Below are 17,462 nucleotides of genomic sequence, written 5' to 3'. Positions count from 1 at the left end.
GGAATCCTACTTTCTGGGAAGGTTTGAGGGGGTAAGATTTTCAGGACAGTTGCCCTTCTCTTAAGAGTTTTGGGGAAGTGCATCTTCAGGGTCTTTCTTCCAGGGATGGTGATTCTAGAAGTGGGGCTTGCTGAAGGATCCACATCTGCAGAGTTATAGACTTACCTGTTTTTCTACTTTGAGGCCTGAGAAGAGTCCTGAGTGGTTCCCAGTTGCTCCCAAATCCCCAGCCCTGAATGACACCTCCGAGAGATCAGAGTCAGGATGTCAGGATATGTAGCGATAAGAGCATGGGCTTTAGGGTCAGGCAGATCAGGATTCAAATTCTCACTCCACCATATTCTTTTTTTTTTTTTTTTTAATATTTTGTTTATTTGTTTGACAGAGACACAGCAAGAGAGGGAACACAAGCAGGGGGAGTGGGAGAGGGAGAAGCAGGCTTCCCACTGAGCGGGGAGCCTGACGCAGGGCCAATCCCAGGACCCCGGGATCATGACCCGAGCTGAAGGCAGACGCCCACTGACTGAGCCACCCAGGCACCCCTCCACCACATTCTAATACCATCTCTTAGCAGGCCCCAAGCCTCCTATTGGACCTAGCATTCTGCTCCCCTGAGTTAGGGGTGGGCTCTGCCAAGGACCTTATTTCCTGGTGCTTTTGCTGCATGTTGGTCTTAAAGCAATCTCAAGTCTAACCCTTCTTATGCTATATGCCTGGTACAGTGATAAGTACTTTGAGCATTGTTTTATGTAATTCTCAAAATGGCAGTGTGAATTACAATTCTGACACAAATTACCATGTATTTTTTCCCCACACCACCAAGCAATGCTCTGATACCAGCTGGATGTCCTACAACTTAACTCAATCCTGACATTATCTACCTAGAGATAGTGTCAGATCCAACAGATTAAGGGCTCAGTTGTACAATGGCCCCCCTACTTCAGATGCCAATTGCAAGTCCAAGTTGTCACCTGTGCTTCTGACTAACTGGCTATAGATTGGAGGTTCCAAAATCCCTTCCTTGGGTACAATTAATTGCTAGAGCATTCACAGAACTCAAGAGAGGCATTTTACTTACTAGATCACCAGTTTATTATAAAAGAATATAAGTCAGGAACAGGCAGATGGAAGAGATGCATAGAGCAAGGTCTGGGCAAAGGGCACAGAGCTTCCATGTCCTCCAGTCTTCCATGCCATGCTCCTCAATCTCCACGTGTTCACCAACCTGGAAGCCCTCCGAAGCTTATCCTTTTGGTTTTTATGGTGGCCTCGTTATATAGGCATAATTGATTAAATCATTGACCATTGGTGCTGGAACTGAATTCGCAGCCCCCCTCCCCTCCTTGAAGGTCAGAGAGTAGGGCTGAAAGTCCTAACCCGCAATCACCTCATCGGTTCTTTCAGCAACCAGCCTTTCTCCCTTCCTTCCTTCCTTTCTTTCTCTCTTTCTTTCTTTTCCCATGGTTTTATTTAAATTCTAGTTAGTTAACATACATGGTAAAATTGGTTTTGGGTGTAGAATTTAGTGATTCATCACTTACATATTCATCACAAGTGCCCTCCATAATACCCGTCACCCATGTAGTCCATCCCCCACCCACCTCCCTCCATCAATCCTGTTTGTTCTCTAGTTAGGAGTGTCTTTTGGTTTGTTTCCCTCTCTGTCTTTTTTTCCCCTTCCCCTATGTTCATCTATTTTGTTTCTTAAATTCCACATGAGTGAAATCATATGGTATTTGTCTTTATCTGACTGACTTATTTCACTTAGCATAATACCCTCTAGTTCCATTCACATCATTGCAGATGGCAAGATTTTATTCTTTTTGATGGCTGAGTAATATTCTGTTACATATATGTATACCACTTCTTCTTTATCCATTCATCAGTCGATGGACATTTGGGCTCTTTCCATAATTTAGCTATCGTTGATAATGCTGCTATAAACATCAGGGTGTGTGTGCCCCTTCAAATCAGTAGTTTTGTATCTTTTGGATAAATATTTGGTAGTGCAATTGCTGGGTCATAGGGTAGGTCTATTTTTAACTTTTTGAGGAACCTCCACACTGTTTTCCAGAGTGGCTGCACCAGTTTGCATTCCCACCAACAGTGTAAGAGGGTTCCCCTTTCTCCACATCCTCACCAACATCTGTTGTTTCTTGTGTTGTTAATTTTACCCGTTCTGACAGCTGTGAGGTGGCATCTCATTGTGGTTTTGATTTGTATTTCCCTGATGATGAGTGCTGTTAGTCATCCATATGTCTTCTTTGGAAAAATGTCTTCATGTGTTCTGCCCATTTCTTAACTGGATTATTTAGTTTTGGGGTGTTGAGTTTAATAAGTTCTTTACAGATTTTGGATACTAACCCTTTATCAGACGTGTCATTGCAGCCAGCCCATTCTTAAAGTGACCTAGGGGCCTTGGGGTAGTCAGCTCATTAGCATGTCAAAAGGTACTTTTCGGTCCTCATCACTTAGGAAATTCCATCGGTTTTAGGAGCTCTGTGCCAGGAAAGGGGATGAAGACTGAATGTATACTTCTTACTATAAATCACGTATCACAGAAGTTAATGTAATCATTCCTGGTTTATAGCTGAGACTGAGTCACTGAGATAACTTGTACAAAATCACACGACTTTTAAAAGGCAAGTCAGACCCATTGGAACGCAGGTCTTTAAGGCTTCAAAGACAACGCAGCATGTCTGGAAAGAGCAAAGGTTTTGGAGGCGGACACCCGAGCTCAGTGTTGCCTGCATTCCAACCGCAGGACCTCATGTAACTCCACTAAGCTTTCTCGGTTTCACCCTCCTCTTCTGTCGAAGAGAAATATTCTGTAAGAGAGCTCTGAGAATGAAGTGAACTGGTATATGTGAGACGTCTGTCACATGGCCCCTGAGAAGCGCTAGATTTCCCACCCTCCCCTCTGTCACCCTGCCTTCCAGCCCAGGCTCTGTTATGTTCCCACCACATCATGCTGTTCCCAGCCCAGTATTGGAAATCAGGCAGGCACACGAATAAATGATAGAAGAGAGGAAGCAGTAAGTACCATAGCAGCAGATAAGCTTTGTGAGGATGACCAGGAAGGACTTTGTAGAGACAGAGATATTAAATCGACCTGAAATGTTCAACAGATTTCAAGAGATAGAAAATGGATGGGAAGTCCCTGAGATTCCACATCAGGTAACTAGACAGGGCCTGGGGGGAAAGGTGATGGTTGTGTAAGTATTCTGGAGACCGAAGGGCCACTCTGTGTGTGAAATAATGTTAGTCAGGCCATGCTTTTGTGCTAGGTTCTAGGCTAGCCCCAGGCCACAGGACTTTGGCTCACACTCCAGGCTAAGGCTGGACTTGGAGCGCTATCCCACGGAGCTTCCCACTGCCATCTGGTGGTCATCAGGAGCCCAGGCCCCAGCTGGAGGGGCTGATGGTAGAGCAGTGTCATCAAGGCAATCTTCTTCAGAGTGCTGCAAAGCCTGTGAGCAACCCTACTTCCACCCCCTGGAAAAGTTGGCATGAGAGAGAAAGGCCCAATATCTTGCCTTCAGCAAGTCAGACCAGCTGGGATTCTATTTTTAACCAGCACTGTTGTCGTTGACAGCTTGGAACGCCTTCTCCCTCCTTTTCTTCCTGCGTCCTGCCTCTTGCAGCCCAGGGCCCTGTAGAAAGGATGGATGGGAGCAGCCTCAGCACTGGTACACAGAAGACCACTCTCCGTTCTCACTGTCCTGCACTCCACCCGGCCTTTGTCCAGCCTACTTAGTGGGCAGAGTTGAGGTGGTACTGTCTGTGAGGTCAATGCGGCTTAAATCTCAGGGCTCCTCACTGCACAGGCACCTTCCAAGGCCCTGGTCAGTGTCCTGGCAATCTTTCTTTCTCTCTTTCTTTCTTTCTTTCTTTCTTTCTTTCTTTCTTTCTTTCTTTCTTTCTCTCTCTCTCTCTCTCTCTCTCTCTCTCTCTCTCTTTCTTTCTTTCTTTCTTTCTTTCTTTCTTTTTCATAAAAAAAGGGCATCCAGTTTTATAAGCTCCAGGCCTCACAAAACTTGGGTCTGCCCCCTGATGGCTTCTTTCCCATCTCCAGCTCAGTGTCTACTTCAATAGGATTTTTTCTGTCTTGTTCTAATTTATTGTATGACCTTGAACAGCTTTCTTTCCTGCTCTGAGTCTCAGTTTTCCCATCTGTTACAAGACGAAATGTCAAGAAAGTCTCCCAACTATCATACTTCTGATTATCCATGCATGTTCCTTGGTGAGGGTATCTGATCTTCCCTGTCATTGTGTGTGCGTGGAGGGATGATGTTGCTGTCTCTGCCTCTTTCTGGGGCTGGATCAGTCTTACAATCAAAAGGGGGCCAGGCTCTGGGATTCCTCCTATTCAGATCCAGCATCCGCCTCCCCCCTTTGCTGCTGGCCAGTAAAGGTGTTTCCACGCGCAGAAGCTTGGCCGGATTCTGACACCAGAGAAAAGTGCATTGAAAAGGTCCCACTCTTTACCTTCTGTACACCTATCATGACCTGAACCCTGGTGTTGCAAACACAGATTGAATAAACTGAGTCTTATTATACAGTGTTTCCTCTTATTATTTCAATAAAATTTTAGTAAGTATCTATTAATATAGTACCTTAGCCGTGGAACCGCTTCAGCAGAATACGCTGAGGAATCGTGATGTATCTTGGATATCCCACTTCCCACCCCCACCCCCATCCCCAGCTACTGTGTATGACACTGGCATTTAGGTGGGTCCAGGATGACAACCCAGACGGAATACCCACATCCCCATCGAGCCTCAGACCATGGGCTTTTTGGCAGGGGTCATGCACAGGAGTGAGCAGCAGGAAGAGTGACCTGACAGGGAGGATTCTACAAAATCCTGTGCCCCTCACCTGCCCCCCGGGAAAAAGTCCAGGAAGGAAGTTCAGGAGGAAGCCACGTCATTTTTATTTCTTGAAGAGTTTGGGTGAGGGATAAGGGACAGGGCCATAGTATTGAAATGGAAAGGAATGAAGAGACTTTTCAGTGCAAAACAGCCTGTTGGTCAGGGAGGTGTGAGATTAGGCTGGTTGGTATTTTCAGTGCTGAAATGGGGAAGGACACCGTGAGATCAAACTGGGGGCAGCCTGGAACATCTCAGGAGTCAGTACCGTGCCAGGTTCCGGAGCCCTAAAGAATCAGTGCCATTACTATGTGTGTATGAGAGGCAGGCCAGCCTCTCTGCGTTTCCACTATGTACGGATAGTCCATTGCTAGGGACGCTGTGTGTGCCTACGTCTAAGGTCGGTGCCATGTTTCGATGTGCCAGGCTCAGTCCCATGTCAAGAGTGTGCCTAATTTCCTGTGTGGGAGTCTGGTTTGTTTCTTTTGTGTCAGGTAAGCCACCTGTGTGTGTGTGTGAGCGCGCATCGGGATCAGTCCATGCTTTGGGGCGTCAGTCTCCTATGTCAGTGGCTGTGTGTCTCTCGTGTGTCTGGATGGGTCCCTGCTTGTAGGAATGGGTGTGTCCCGCCTCAGCCTCCACTCCCCCTCTACCCCTCAGCCGGGCCCCAGCGTGCTGATGGTGGTGTAGCTCAGTCTGGACAGTGAAGCAATGGAAGGGGTGGGAGGGTCCTCATCTGGAAGAGGCCTGGGGCGAGCTCGTGGAGGCCTGGGGCAGCAGCGGGCACACGTCTCAAGGCAGGCCTGGCGAAAGCGACGGTGCATGAAGCAGTAGACCAGGGGGTTGACACAGGCTGAGGCGTAGCTCAGCAAGTGGATGAAAGAGATTGGCGCTCCTGAAAGTGCGCGGTGTGCACCAGAGCTGTCGAAGGCGCGCCACGTGTTGGCACTATACAGTGGCAACCAACACAGGAAGAAAAGCACAACGATCACCAGCAACATCCGCACCACGCGCTTCTTAGCCAACAGCTTGGCCTGGTAGGGCCGGGGGCCACATCCTGGCCCAGGAGTGGGCGCGGTCAGCGCGGACAGCTCCAGGGTCTGTCGCGAGCGTGGAAGCTGCACGTAACAGCCGTCACCATCCTCGCCAGCCAGCCCGTTCTCGGGCCGGCAACGCCCATTGGGGAGGGCAGGACCTGAACACAGAGGGTGGGTGGTCAGAGCGGCGGGCTGAGTCCTCTCAACCGCCAGCCCCACCCCCACCAGACCCCTATTTCCAGCCTCCTTGCCACTCACACTTCTCTCTGCTTCACCCACTCTAGGCCCCCGTGGCTTCCCAAGGCCGGGGGTGGGGTGTGGAGGCTGGATTTCACGCACCTGGTCCTGCCCCACTCCGCAGCCCTCCTTGGCCTCGGACTCGGGTCTGGCTCTCATTGTCACTGTCTTCATCAAAGCGGAGCCCTAAGTAGAGCTCACGGGAGATGAGCCCGTAGGCCACAGCCATAACCACACCCGGGACAAAGAACAAAAGCAGGAGCAGCAGTACCGACCTGGAGACAGAGCAGATCAATCACACAGGTATCTGTCCACCTATAATCACAGATGGAGGGAGAGCCAGGGATTGTTTCTAGGGCTGGTGACCAGGTCCCTGAGGTAGAAGTAGGATGTGGGGTGCTGCTGGGAAGAGCTAGAGAACTGGGGAGCGGCCCCAAATGGGAATCCCAGGGTGGTGGGTACGGAAAGGGAACTGGAGTATTGGAGCAGCTGGAGGAGGATTCTGGGGACTGGCAGCAAGCAGCTGATGGAGATGGAGAAGGGAATCCCCAGGAATAGGTAACGGGCACCCTCACCAGGTCTGGCGGACACGTGCATTGGGCCAGCGATGCACGCACTGCAGCACACGGGACCCTCCTGCTGGCTGTACGGCGGTGTACACTGGGTAGGGCACCATGAGCAGTCCAGAGAGCATCCACGTGGCTATGATCACACGAGCTGCGTGGGAACGCGTCTGCCACACGCGTGCCTGCAGCGGTCGGCAGATGGCACTGTATCGCTCCAGGGCGATGGCCACGAGGCTTAGTGTGGACACACTCACAGACACCCCTAAACAAGGGAGGAGGAAAGGGTCACTTAGGAAACTTGCCTTACACACTCAACTGGCGTGATTTTCTCAGGCCCCATGGGAAAAGACCCCTATACATGGCAAGGACTTTAGGAAAGGAGGGGGGGCAGGGGGTTGTCTCACCTACCCATGAGATAGGAAACCGCCTTACAGACGACTGTGCCAAAGATGAACGTGCCCATGAGATTGGGCAGGAGGGTGAAGGGCATGCAAGCCACAGCCAGCAGGAGGTCGCTGACTGCCAGTGAGAGCAGGAAGGCGTTGGTGACAGTCCTCAGGCGGCGGCTCAGTCCCAGGACCACGATGATGAGCACATTTCCTCCCACGCTCATCAGAAAGATCACTGCATAAAGGGTGACCCTAATGGCCAGCTCCAATTCTGGGTGGGAAAAGGGAGAGGTGGTAGTAGGGAGCCTGGCTACCACTGAACAAGACCCTCCAAGCCCACTTATTCCCCACCTCTGCTACCCAGCTAGATCCCTCTGCATCCCAGAAACACCTCCTCCCACGCACTGGGTGGTGAGCCTGAATTCTTCGGGCTTCCAGCCCCTCGAGGCTTAGTGAAATTGGCTTGACTCCTCCTCTCCTTGAGAAAGCCTGTCTCTTCTCAAGCTTTGCTCCAAATTCCCCCTTCTCTTTACAGCTAAACTTCTTGAAAGGATTATTTGCATCTTCGCATTCACCCCTCAGTCCATTACAGTCCAGTGCCCCATCTGTCTCCTCCATCACCATTTGGACACTTCTTCCCAAGATCACAAAGCTTTAACTGCCAAAGCCAAAGATCTCTTCTCAGCCTGTTCTACTGATTTCCCTGTAGCATTTGGCACTGTTGACCACCCACTACCTTTTGAGACACAGGTCAGGTCATGTCCTTATTGTCTAAAACAAAAACAAAATGAAACAAAAAACCCCAAACTCCTTCACCTGCTCTGTACTGTGTGCAACCCTCTGGCATGTCTTCCAGATTTTCCGAGAACTGTCCTCTTCCTTCTCTCGCCTCCTCTTGCAAACACCCACTTAAGCCACTAGATGACTCAGTTTCTTGAAGGCATCATGCACGCTCATGACTTCCTCCCTTGCTAACATTGATTTCTGAGCCTGGAATGTTCTTTCACCAGCCCCCACTAATACGCCCCACCCATCACAAACTCGTTTTTTTGTATCTGGTAAATTCCTATTCACCATTGCCCTTCAAGAGTCAGATTAACTGCCCACTCTTCTGTAAGGCCTTTCTAGACGCCTCATTTGGAGTTAATCTCCCCTTCCTCTGACCCATGAGTGTTCCTTACATATCTATTAGAATACTTTTTCTTTTCTGCCTTGTATTTTAATTGTCTCCAAACATTAATTCTCACTCAACAAACATTTACAGAGGACTCCCTTTATGCTAGGTGCTGGGGACAAAGAGATGAACATGGCAAATTCCCTGTGAGAGCCCATAGTCTAGAGGGGAACTTGGATATATAAACAGATAATTGCCACACAGTGTGATAAGGAGTGAAGTTGAAGAATATACAAGGAGCTCACAGGAGGGACACTAGTGTCGCTGGGCTAGACAGAGGGCTGACTCCATTCATTTGTGTCAGTCTATTGGAGGATGGATTCATCTTTGGGCCTCTGTATCACAGCCAAGCAGACCCAAACAAAATGGAATTGAATGAAACTGGACTCAGTCACTCAAACCCATGGCCTGAGCATGAGGGAGAGCAGAGCTTGAAGGGAGAGAGGGCAGGGACAGAGTCTTCCAGGTTGTGGGAAAGGAAGGTTCCCAGAGGGGCAGTCCCCTTCTGTGGCCCCATATGTTGACTCTTGCATTAGGTTCTGAATTAAACTGTTTTCATAACAATAACCAACTTATTCAAAAATGGTTGTAGGCATTAGTGGGTGCTATTTACAAGAGATCCCCGAACAGAACCCAGCAGTGACATTCCTTGCTCAGATCACACAACTAAGTAAGGCGCTGAATCAGATCTCTCAGATGCTTTGCCTCCTACTACTTCCTCACCCCTCTGTCATTCATCATGCTGCCTCCTTCTCCCAGTCAAATCTCAATCTCAGTGCCTCTTGCTGCCTCTGTGTACTCCAGTGTGGCATTGCTCGCTGTATTATGTTTAACTGTCTATCTCCCCTACTGGACTCTGAGCTTCTTAGGGACGGGGGCAATGCCCATCTTGTTCTTCAGCATATCCCTGGCACTTAGCGTAATGTCCTGAACATAGGAGGTGTTCACACATGCTGGCTAATGGATTTTGAATGCATCTCTGTCACTTTCCACACAAATGCACCTGCTTTGTCCTTCCCCATTTGTGCTTTACCTCTGTGCCGCTAAAGCCCCAGCATGCCCTCTTCTCCCTGCCTCTGTTTCTCTGGAGACACATGTCACCTTCTCTGCAAGGAAGGCTTACGTGTAGCAAATCTGAAGGGTGTGTGTGTGTGTGTGTGTGTAGATAAAGAACATTTATGAGGGAGACCTCTGTCAGAGAGGTCCTTCGACCCAGAAAAAGAGCTGGTAGTCTATCCTGTACTTTTTGTGTTTCCTCCCAATCCGCTGCTCTCCCCTCCCTCCCCGCCCCTTTCCTTAATCTCTCTAGTTCTATCATCTTTCTCAGATCCTCCTCTGGATGTCTCTTTTCAACTAGTTCTTTCTTTCTTTTCTTTTTTTAGGATTTATTTATTTATTTGAGAGAGAGAGAGAGAGAATGGGGGTGGGGCAGAAGGAGAGGAAGAGAGAGAATCCTTAAACCGACTCCTCGCTGGGCAGGAAGCCCAAACTGAGGCCGGGGTGGATCCCAGGACCCTGAGGTCATGATCTGAGCTGAAGTCAAGAGCTGGCTACTTAAATGAATGAGCCACCCAGGTGCCCCTTCAACTAGTTCTTGAATCAATAACCACACCTCAAGTTGGCACGGCGCTCTGAAGTATAGAAAGCACCTTTCTCATTCATTCATCCAACTGATGTGTCCCATGTGTGTCCTTGAACTTGGTGGAGCAGAAAGATAAGACTATGCCCACTCTTATGAAGTTCCCAATTTGCATGGGTCTCCAGAAAACTACAGTCCCAGGAAAATTGCCCAGCACTTTGCTGTTTTGCTGGGCATTCCCAGCTTTTATCTTATTTCAGCCACTGCTATCTCTCCAAGTCTTTGCTGTTGAACAGTTAGGAGATGTGAAAAAGCAATCTTAGAGCTAGGGGCCTGGGGAGAAAGAGGGAGGGATGGAAAGGTAGAGCACAGGATTTTTAGGGCAGTGAAACTATTCTATATGGTACTGTGGTGGATAGATGTTATTACACGTTTGTTTAAACCCATAGAATATATAACAAAGAGAGTGAACCCTAATGTAAACTATGGAATTTAGTTAATAATTTATCAATATTGGGTTATCAATTGTAACAAATGTATTGCATTAATGTAAGGTATTAAAAGTAGGAGAAATTGTGTGTGTGTGTGTGTGTGTGTGTGTGTGTGAACTCTTTGTGCTTTCCATTCAATTTTTCTGTAAACCTGAAACTACTGTAAAAATAGTCTATTAGTAGGGTGCCTGGGTGGCTCAGTCTGTTAAGCATCCAACTCTTGATTTTAGCTCAGCTTTTGCCCTTGGGGTCATGAGTTCAAGCCCCGTGTTGGGCTCCATGCTGGGCATGGAACCTACTTAAATAAATAAATAATAATAGTCTATTAGTTTTCTCAAAAGTCACAAAAAAGCGATTGGAATGAAGACTTGTGTATGTGTTTCTGCCTATATGTATGCAGCCCTGTTCCTTTGTGTGGTGGCATAGGAGTCATCACAGTGGCTTCAACACTAGGGACTTAAGGGAGGGGTGGAAGAATGGGAGAGGCACCTTATAGATGCTAGTGCCTTGATTACCTGTGGCCATCCTCCTGCTGAGCCAGAGAACTCAGAAGACTGTGACAGTTCATTTCTGCTTCTGGGGTCTCGAGGATCTGCATTTGTCCCGGCAGAGAAGTACTAGCACAAAAATCCAGATAATGTGCCATGAAAAAAAAATCACGGCTTTATAAGAAATACCACTGAAGCTGCTGATGCCTGCCATCCCGCACTGGTATGTTGGATCTGGTCACCCATGAACACAGACATCAAGGGAATACTCATGTGTCTGTGGTGAGCATGGATAGCATCCAGCTGATTGTGGGTACTAGCTGGGCGAATGGGGATATCCGAATGTCAATGCGTACGCATCGAGGGAGCGGAAATAATATGGAAGGATGTGTAGGTAATATCAGAGGGACAATTGGGTAACACTTTAGTTTTTTTTTTTTTTTTTTTTTAAAGATTTTACTTATTTATTTGACACAGAGAGAGACAGCTAGCGAGAGAGGGAACACAAGCAGGGGGAGTGGGAGAGGAAGAAGCAGGCTCATAGCGGAGGAGCCTGATGTGGGGCTCGAACCCATAACGCTGGGATCACGCCCTGAGCCGAAGGCCGACGCGTAACCGCTGTGCCACCCAGGCGCCCCAACACTTTAGTTTTTGAGATAATATCTGACTGGGTGAGAGTAATTTTTGTCACACATTTTTGTGGACAAGGTCTGAGAAGGGTAATGGCTAGAAGTCTGTAGGGAATGCCTGATTGAGTGTGGGATACATGTAGGTTTAGATAATATCTGGGCAAGTGTTGTAACATTTGTTCCAATTTTAGTGTAAGTGCTGCTGAAGTGGCCAGAGCAAGACCAGTTGTAACACTCGAGTGAACAAGAGTAATACCTGTAGGTATGTCTGTGGATAACATCTTCAGGAAACATGGGTTACATCCAGAGGTCGGAATGGGAATGGGGGTGTATCCGACTGGTGGTGGTGGTAGCTGAGCAACAGAAGTCATATCCAAGAATGTGCGGACAATATTTAAGTGGGTATGGATGTGAGATGTTAACATGGTAAGATGTTAAGTGAGATACGAATCTGACCAAGTACAATAACTGAGTGCCTGAGTGAACACAGGGAGCATTGGAGTCTTTGTGGATAATATCTGAATGTGTGAGAGTAACATCCGTGATTTTATGAGTAGTGTCTGGAAAAGGTTGCATAAGTGACCATGGGCAATATCTGTGTGCGGATAGTCAAATGAAAGCAAGTGTGTTTGGTGGATGAGCGGCACCTAAATAACTGGACGATGTTAAAGTAAGTGTGGGTGACATCTGTTTTTCGGTGGGTAGCATCCTTGTGAACATTAGCACTCAGGTCTGTGTGGTTAACTTGTAAGACTAATGTGGGTGGGGCGCCTGGGTGGCTCAGTCGATTGAAGATCTGCCTTCGGCTCAGGTCATGACCCCTGCATCAGGCTCCTTGCTCAGTGGGGAGTTTGCTTCTCTCTCCCCCTCTCCCTCTGTGTGCATGTGCTCTCTCTCTCTCTCAAATAAATAAATCTTAAAAAAAAAAAAAGACTAATGTGGGTAAAATCCACGTTTCTACTAGTAACACTGGAGTGAGCCTGGCTAATATGCATCTGTGGGAGTAATATCCGAGTGAGTGGCTAATGGTCTTTGTGGGTAACTTCTGACTGCCTGGGTAACATGCAGCTAACTCTGTGTGGAGAACAACATCCAGATGAACGAGGCCAGTTCTTGCACCTGTGCTCTCCATCACTTCATGTTCTGCTTTCTCAGGGTCCCCTGCTCTGTTGATTATCCCTGCTGTCTGCTGTATCTTCAACTTTTCTCCCTCTTGGCCCATTCTGCAACAACATTTAAAAAAGATTCTTGCCTCTACTGTGTGCGCGTGCACGCGCGCGCGCGCACACACACACACACACACACACACACAAAGACAACTCCCCCACCCCGCACACCATTCCTCAACCCCATGCTATTTCTAGCACTGTCCTATTTTTTCTTTGCCTCTCTCTCCCTACCAAACTTCTGGAAAGTTTTGTCTACACACCCTGGTTCACTTCTCATAACCCCCTCCCCGACTGTCCCAAGCTTCAACCTACTGTAGTCAGGCCTTAACACCCGTAACTCCTCCTTGTTAGGAGTTTCTCGTTACTGGATCTGAAGGATGCTGTTCTGTCCTTATTCAACTTACATCAGCAGTGTTTGACATCACTTATCCCACACTGCTAAAATCTTTTTCTTGCCTTCTTGTCTCTCTGATGGTTTCATCATGGATTCTCCTTCCTTCACTGGCTTTTAAATATCAGTCTTCTTCAGGGTCCTGCCCCAGGACCTCTTTTCTTTACATCCTACACAGTCTTTGTATGATTTTATCTATTCCTTCCATTACCTTCTATAGGCAAAGACCTTTTAGGTCTGTGTTTCCAGCTGGTACCTCTCCCCTAAGTTCTGACCACCAGATTTGACAGCTCGCTGGCCAACCCCACCTGGGTATCTTTAAACTCAGTGGGTTCCAAATTGAATTTATAATCTCCTTCAAACCTGTTTCTGTTTCTTTGTTCTTCCCATGATACAGCACCAACATCCATCCAATTGTCCAAGCCAGAGACCTAGATGTCATCCCTTGACCTCTTCCTCCCTCTCTGTTTCTAATGAATCACCAAGCTCTGTTGTTTCCACTTCCAGAAGTGCCTCTCAAATCCACCCACTTCTCTCCAACCCCACTGCAAATACCTTAGTCTAAGCCCACGTCATCTTTCACCAGAGTAATAGAATAGTCTTCTAAAGTGTTCCCCCACCCCCTACCTTTCATGTCTTGTACTCCAATCCATCCTCTACACTATAGAACTAATCCTGGCTGTACTACAGAGCCTTTCAGTAGTTGCCATTGCCCTTGGGATAAAAATCCACTCTGTTGGGGCGCCTGGGTGGCTCGGTGGTTTAAGCATCTGCCTTCGGCTCAGGTCATAATTTCAGGGTCCTGGGATGGAGTCCCTGGGTCATTGGGCTCCCTGCAGAGTGGGGAGTCTTCTTCTCCCCCTCCCTCTGCCCCTCTACCCAGCTTATGCTTGCTCTGTCAAATAAATAAATAAAATCTTAAAAAATAATCCACACTCCTCAGCCAGGTCTATGAAGCTCTTCTTAAACCCTCCAGGCTGGTCTTTATCCTGAGCGTTCCTTATTCCTCTCTTATGGTGTGTGTTTCAGGCTCTCAAACACTGACACACTGAAGGAAGGTATCACGGATTTAAACTTTGGGTGCTTAATCATACTGTTCCTCTACTAGAATGCTCTTTGCCATTCCTTCCCCTTCGCGTGTCTGGTTCTCCCTCATCTTTTTAATTTTTATTCAATTACTCCTTAGGAGGCCAACTTTGATTCCCAAGGCTAGGCTGGGCCAGGCTAGGCTAGGGCTCCTCGTCTGTGTTCCCACAGCCTTCCTAAGGCACAATCCCACTTTGGGCTGCAATTCCCTGCTTACTTGTCTGTCTCTCCCACTAAACTGTGAGCTCCATGAGAGAGGACCTACTCATCTTGGTGCCTAGCACTACCTCTGGTTAAATAAATATTTGTTGAGTGAAAGAATCTAAGTGAGAGTGTGTAACAGCTGGTCTGAGAAAACATACATTATTTTGTGGAGTAAATACTCAAATTAAAATGTATTCCCATTTTCCCTTCTTGAACGTAGAATAATTTCCTTATGCTCAGTACTCTCCCTCTCTTGGAATTCCCCTCCTTCCTTTTCTGCCTACTGAACTCCCAACTTCAAGACCCAGCTCCCGGGGTTCCCTCATCTAGAAAGTTCTTGGATTGCATCTCCTTTGGGTGCCCACAGTTCAGACCCTCTCCTGGGACTTCTCATGCTGACTGTTATTTTCCCACTGATTTGTCTCCCCTTTGCACTTGACTATGGACCGATGAGGGTCTAGACTGGATCTGTTTTATTACTGTGTCCCCAGCACTTAGCCCAGCTACGACAGTAGGTGTCCAGGAGACTTTTAAGGAAAGAAAAGGTGCAGGAAGGGAAAACATATATTGTGAGCTGGGTTATCAAGAAAATGCGGCTGTTGGCCCGTGGGAGGAGTGAAAGTCATTTTGGGGACTGAGTAAGTGGAAGCAGTGGGGGTAGGGGGAGACGGTGGCACAAGGGATAGGAGACAAAGGGCGAAGCCAGGCTCTAAGAGGAAGAAACCTCTTTCCTCTAAGAGGAAAGGCAGGTTGGAGAGGGGATTGGAAGGGACTTGGAGACAGAAAGAGAGAAGGGACAGTGCCTTGATTAGAATTCCTACCTTGGGAGGCAGGAGGATTTGAGGAGGAGTGAAATGGAGACTGGCAGCTCTAGGAAGCAGCCCCCAATGTCCAGCCTAACTCAGGTTTGAGGATCTCTTTTGGGAAGGCTGGGGGTTGGGGTGGGGGCCACAGGAGATTATAACTCTAACTTCCCGTTTAAACCTTCCATGGTGCTCCCTCCCCCAACCAGCCCTCTTCTTTTTCACAGTCTTGCCTTCTTTTCTTTCTTTCCTTCCCCATTGTGGCTCTGTGAACTGGATTTAAAAGGAAGAGAGACCCGGAGGATAGGCAAGAGGAGTCCTTGATTCCTGACCGTCTGTGTCTAGAAGGGGGCTCTGTGTTGGGGAGGGGGCTGTGTTTGCGGGGTGACCAGTAGCTCTGGGTGCGGCCCGGAGACCGGGGCGTGAAGGGGCTCTGATCAGGTGGTGTGAAGCTGTGATGGAGTTTTTATGAGCCGCGGGGGGGGCAGAAGTGTCGGGGGGAGCTGTTTGGGGACTGAGAAGGAGTACTGTGAGGGGATGGTGTAGGCGTTAGAGGAGGCAGTGGGGGACTCTATCAGTGTGGGGTGCAGCGAGAAGGAACTGGTGGAGGAGGTTTAGGGGGCACCCACCTCGTGTCCCGGCTCCGCGGATGCGAGGGGGCTCGCAGCTGAGGTTGCCCGCACCGCTGCTGTTGAGGAGGGCCCCCCCCGGGCGGCACAGGGAAGCCCCCGGCCCGGGTCCGGACCCCTGCGCGCTCCGGTTCAGCTTTAGCAGCTCCATGGCCCCGGCCCAGCCACCGCCTCCCTCCGCTCGGCCGGGCGGGCTCAGGCTGCGGCTCCACCTGCTCCCGCAGCGGTTCGGGCGGAGGCTCCCGCCCCGCCTGGTTCCCGCCCCCAACCTTGGCCCCTGCCTGCCCCGCCGCTCCTCCTCTGTTCGCCCCGCCTGGTCGCTCCTCTCTCCAGGCTCGTCCGCCTCTCCCGCCAGGTGACTTCCGCCCTCCCACCTCAGGACTTCACGCTCCCCACCCACCGGGACTGTCCTTCAGGCTGCCCCTCCCTAGTCTCTGCGGTCTTCTCCTAGAGATTTTTCGCCCACTCCCTTCATCACCGTCCGGGTTCGGCGGAATTCTTGGGAGTGTGTGTGTGCGTGTGTGTGTGCATGCGTGTGTGTGCGTGCACGCGCGTGTGTGCCTGTGTTGGCGAGGGTAGCGGTGGGGGTTACGGGTGGATGGAGGGGTGGCGGGTAGGGAGGTTGCGGGGAGGCGGGTAAGAGGGGTTGGGTGGGGTGCGGCTGCCGTGGGATCTAGCATTTTTCCCTGGTGGGTCAGGGGACGTGGAGGTGGCATTTAACACAGTGGCATCAGGCGCGGGGTACTGTACTATGCCGCAGTGGCTCCAGTGACCGCGATACCATAGTTCCCGGCATCTCCTCGCCAAGGGGCTGGAGTGGCACCTGAATCTGCCCCCACACCCTCCACCTCCTACTTCGGGGCCCAACACCTAAGCTTCCACCCAAAGCTCCCAAGGAACCCTCTGCAGCAGGCAAGGACCGCGAGCGGGGGGTGGTGGCGGCGGCGGGCAGCATTTGTCCTCGGGAATCTTGGCGCGCAAAAGGGCTGCGCGGAGGAAGAGTCTGACTTGGGTGTGAGGGCGGCCTGGGTAGCAGAGAGAACTGCTTAGAATAAATGGGGGAGGGGTGGGCTGATGGTGGGGTTTGGTTCCAATCCCGGCCCATCACTGGCACAAAAGGGAAGGAGGCGGCTGGCTCTCGTGGTCTCCAGGCAGCGCCCACCCTCACCGTCACACTGACGCTCCCTGTTTGCTCTCCGTGCAGTTGGAGCAGCCTGTGTGGGGTGGCAGGTTCCCACGAGAGGGGACCCGAAGGGCGCCAGATCACTGGGGTGCAGCGGGAGCAAAGCTTAAGGGGGTATGCCCAGGACTGAGGTGGTGGGTTCAGTTCCTCAGGCAGGACTTGCCTCCACTAATATTTCAGCGAGGCTAGCTATCCATTCTCCTCCATTCCAAGGAAACTCCAATATGACTTTGAAATTCCACTCTCTGGCCCCCAGCAGTATCTGTTAGAGGTGGGGGCCTCAGTCAAAGAGCAGTTCAGACTGTGAATGAGATCCGAGTTTATGGGGAGTTGAGAGAGCCCTCTCCAATTTGTCTTTTGGAGAGGACCTGTTCCAGCTAGCACTGAGTTTATAGGGGCTGGGGCGCTGAAGGAGGATCTAAGCCTGTGGTGGGTGGGGATGTTGTCACCTGTCTCCCCCCACTGCCCTCCTCCTGGCACTGCCTGCCTTCCCCATCAGAGCGCCCTGGACCAGAAGAGCCTGATTTGCTGTTTGTTCA

The 17,462-nt window shown here is 49.8% G+C and overlaps 1 protein-coding gene across 1 annotated transcript; it reads right to left on the bottom strand.

Moving 5' to 3' along the window:
• Window positions 1-4,909: 4,909 nt before the first annotated feature.
• Window positions 4,910-15,946, bottom strand: CCKBR (cholecystokinin B receptor). Its single transcript, XM_040630724.1, has 5 exons — window positions 15,741-15,946; window positions 7,117-7,368; window positions 6,718-6,970; window positions 6,245-6,417; window positions 4,910-6,063 (listed from the first exon to the last, which is right to left on the bottom strand). The coding sequence occupies exons 1-5, from the start codon at window positions 15,889-15,891 to the stop codon at window positions 5,525-5,527; spliced, it is 1,368 nt and encodes a 455-aa protein (XP_040486658.1). The 5' UTR covers window positions 15,892-15,946; the 3' UTR covers window positions 4,910-5,524.
• Window positions 15,947-17,462: the final 1,516 nt, after the last annotated feature.

The sequence above is a fragment of the Ursus maritimus genome, unplaced genomic scaffold (genome assembly GCF_017311325.1).
Source record: "Ursus maritimus isolate PB19 unplaced genomic scaffold, ASM1731132v1 scaffold_16, whole genome shotgun sequence".
In the NCBI taxonomy this organism is placed as follows: domain Eukaryota; kingdom Metazoa; phylum Chordata; class Mammalia; order Carnivora; family Ursidae; genus Ursus; species Ursus maritimus.
The sequence above is the reverse complement of the archived record's forward strand: the minus strand, read 5'-3'. Positions and strand labels throughout refer to the sequence as shown.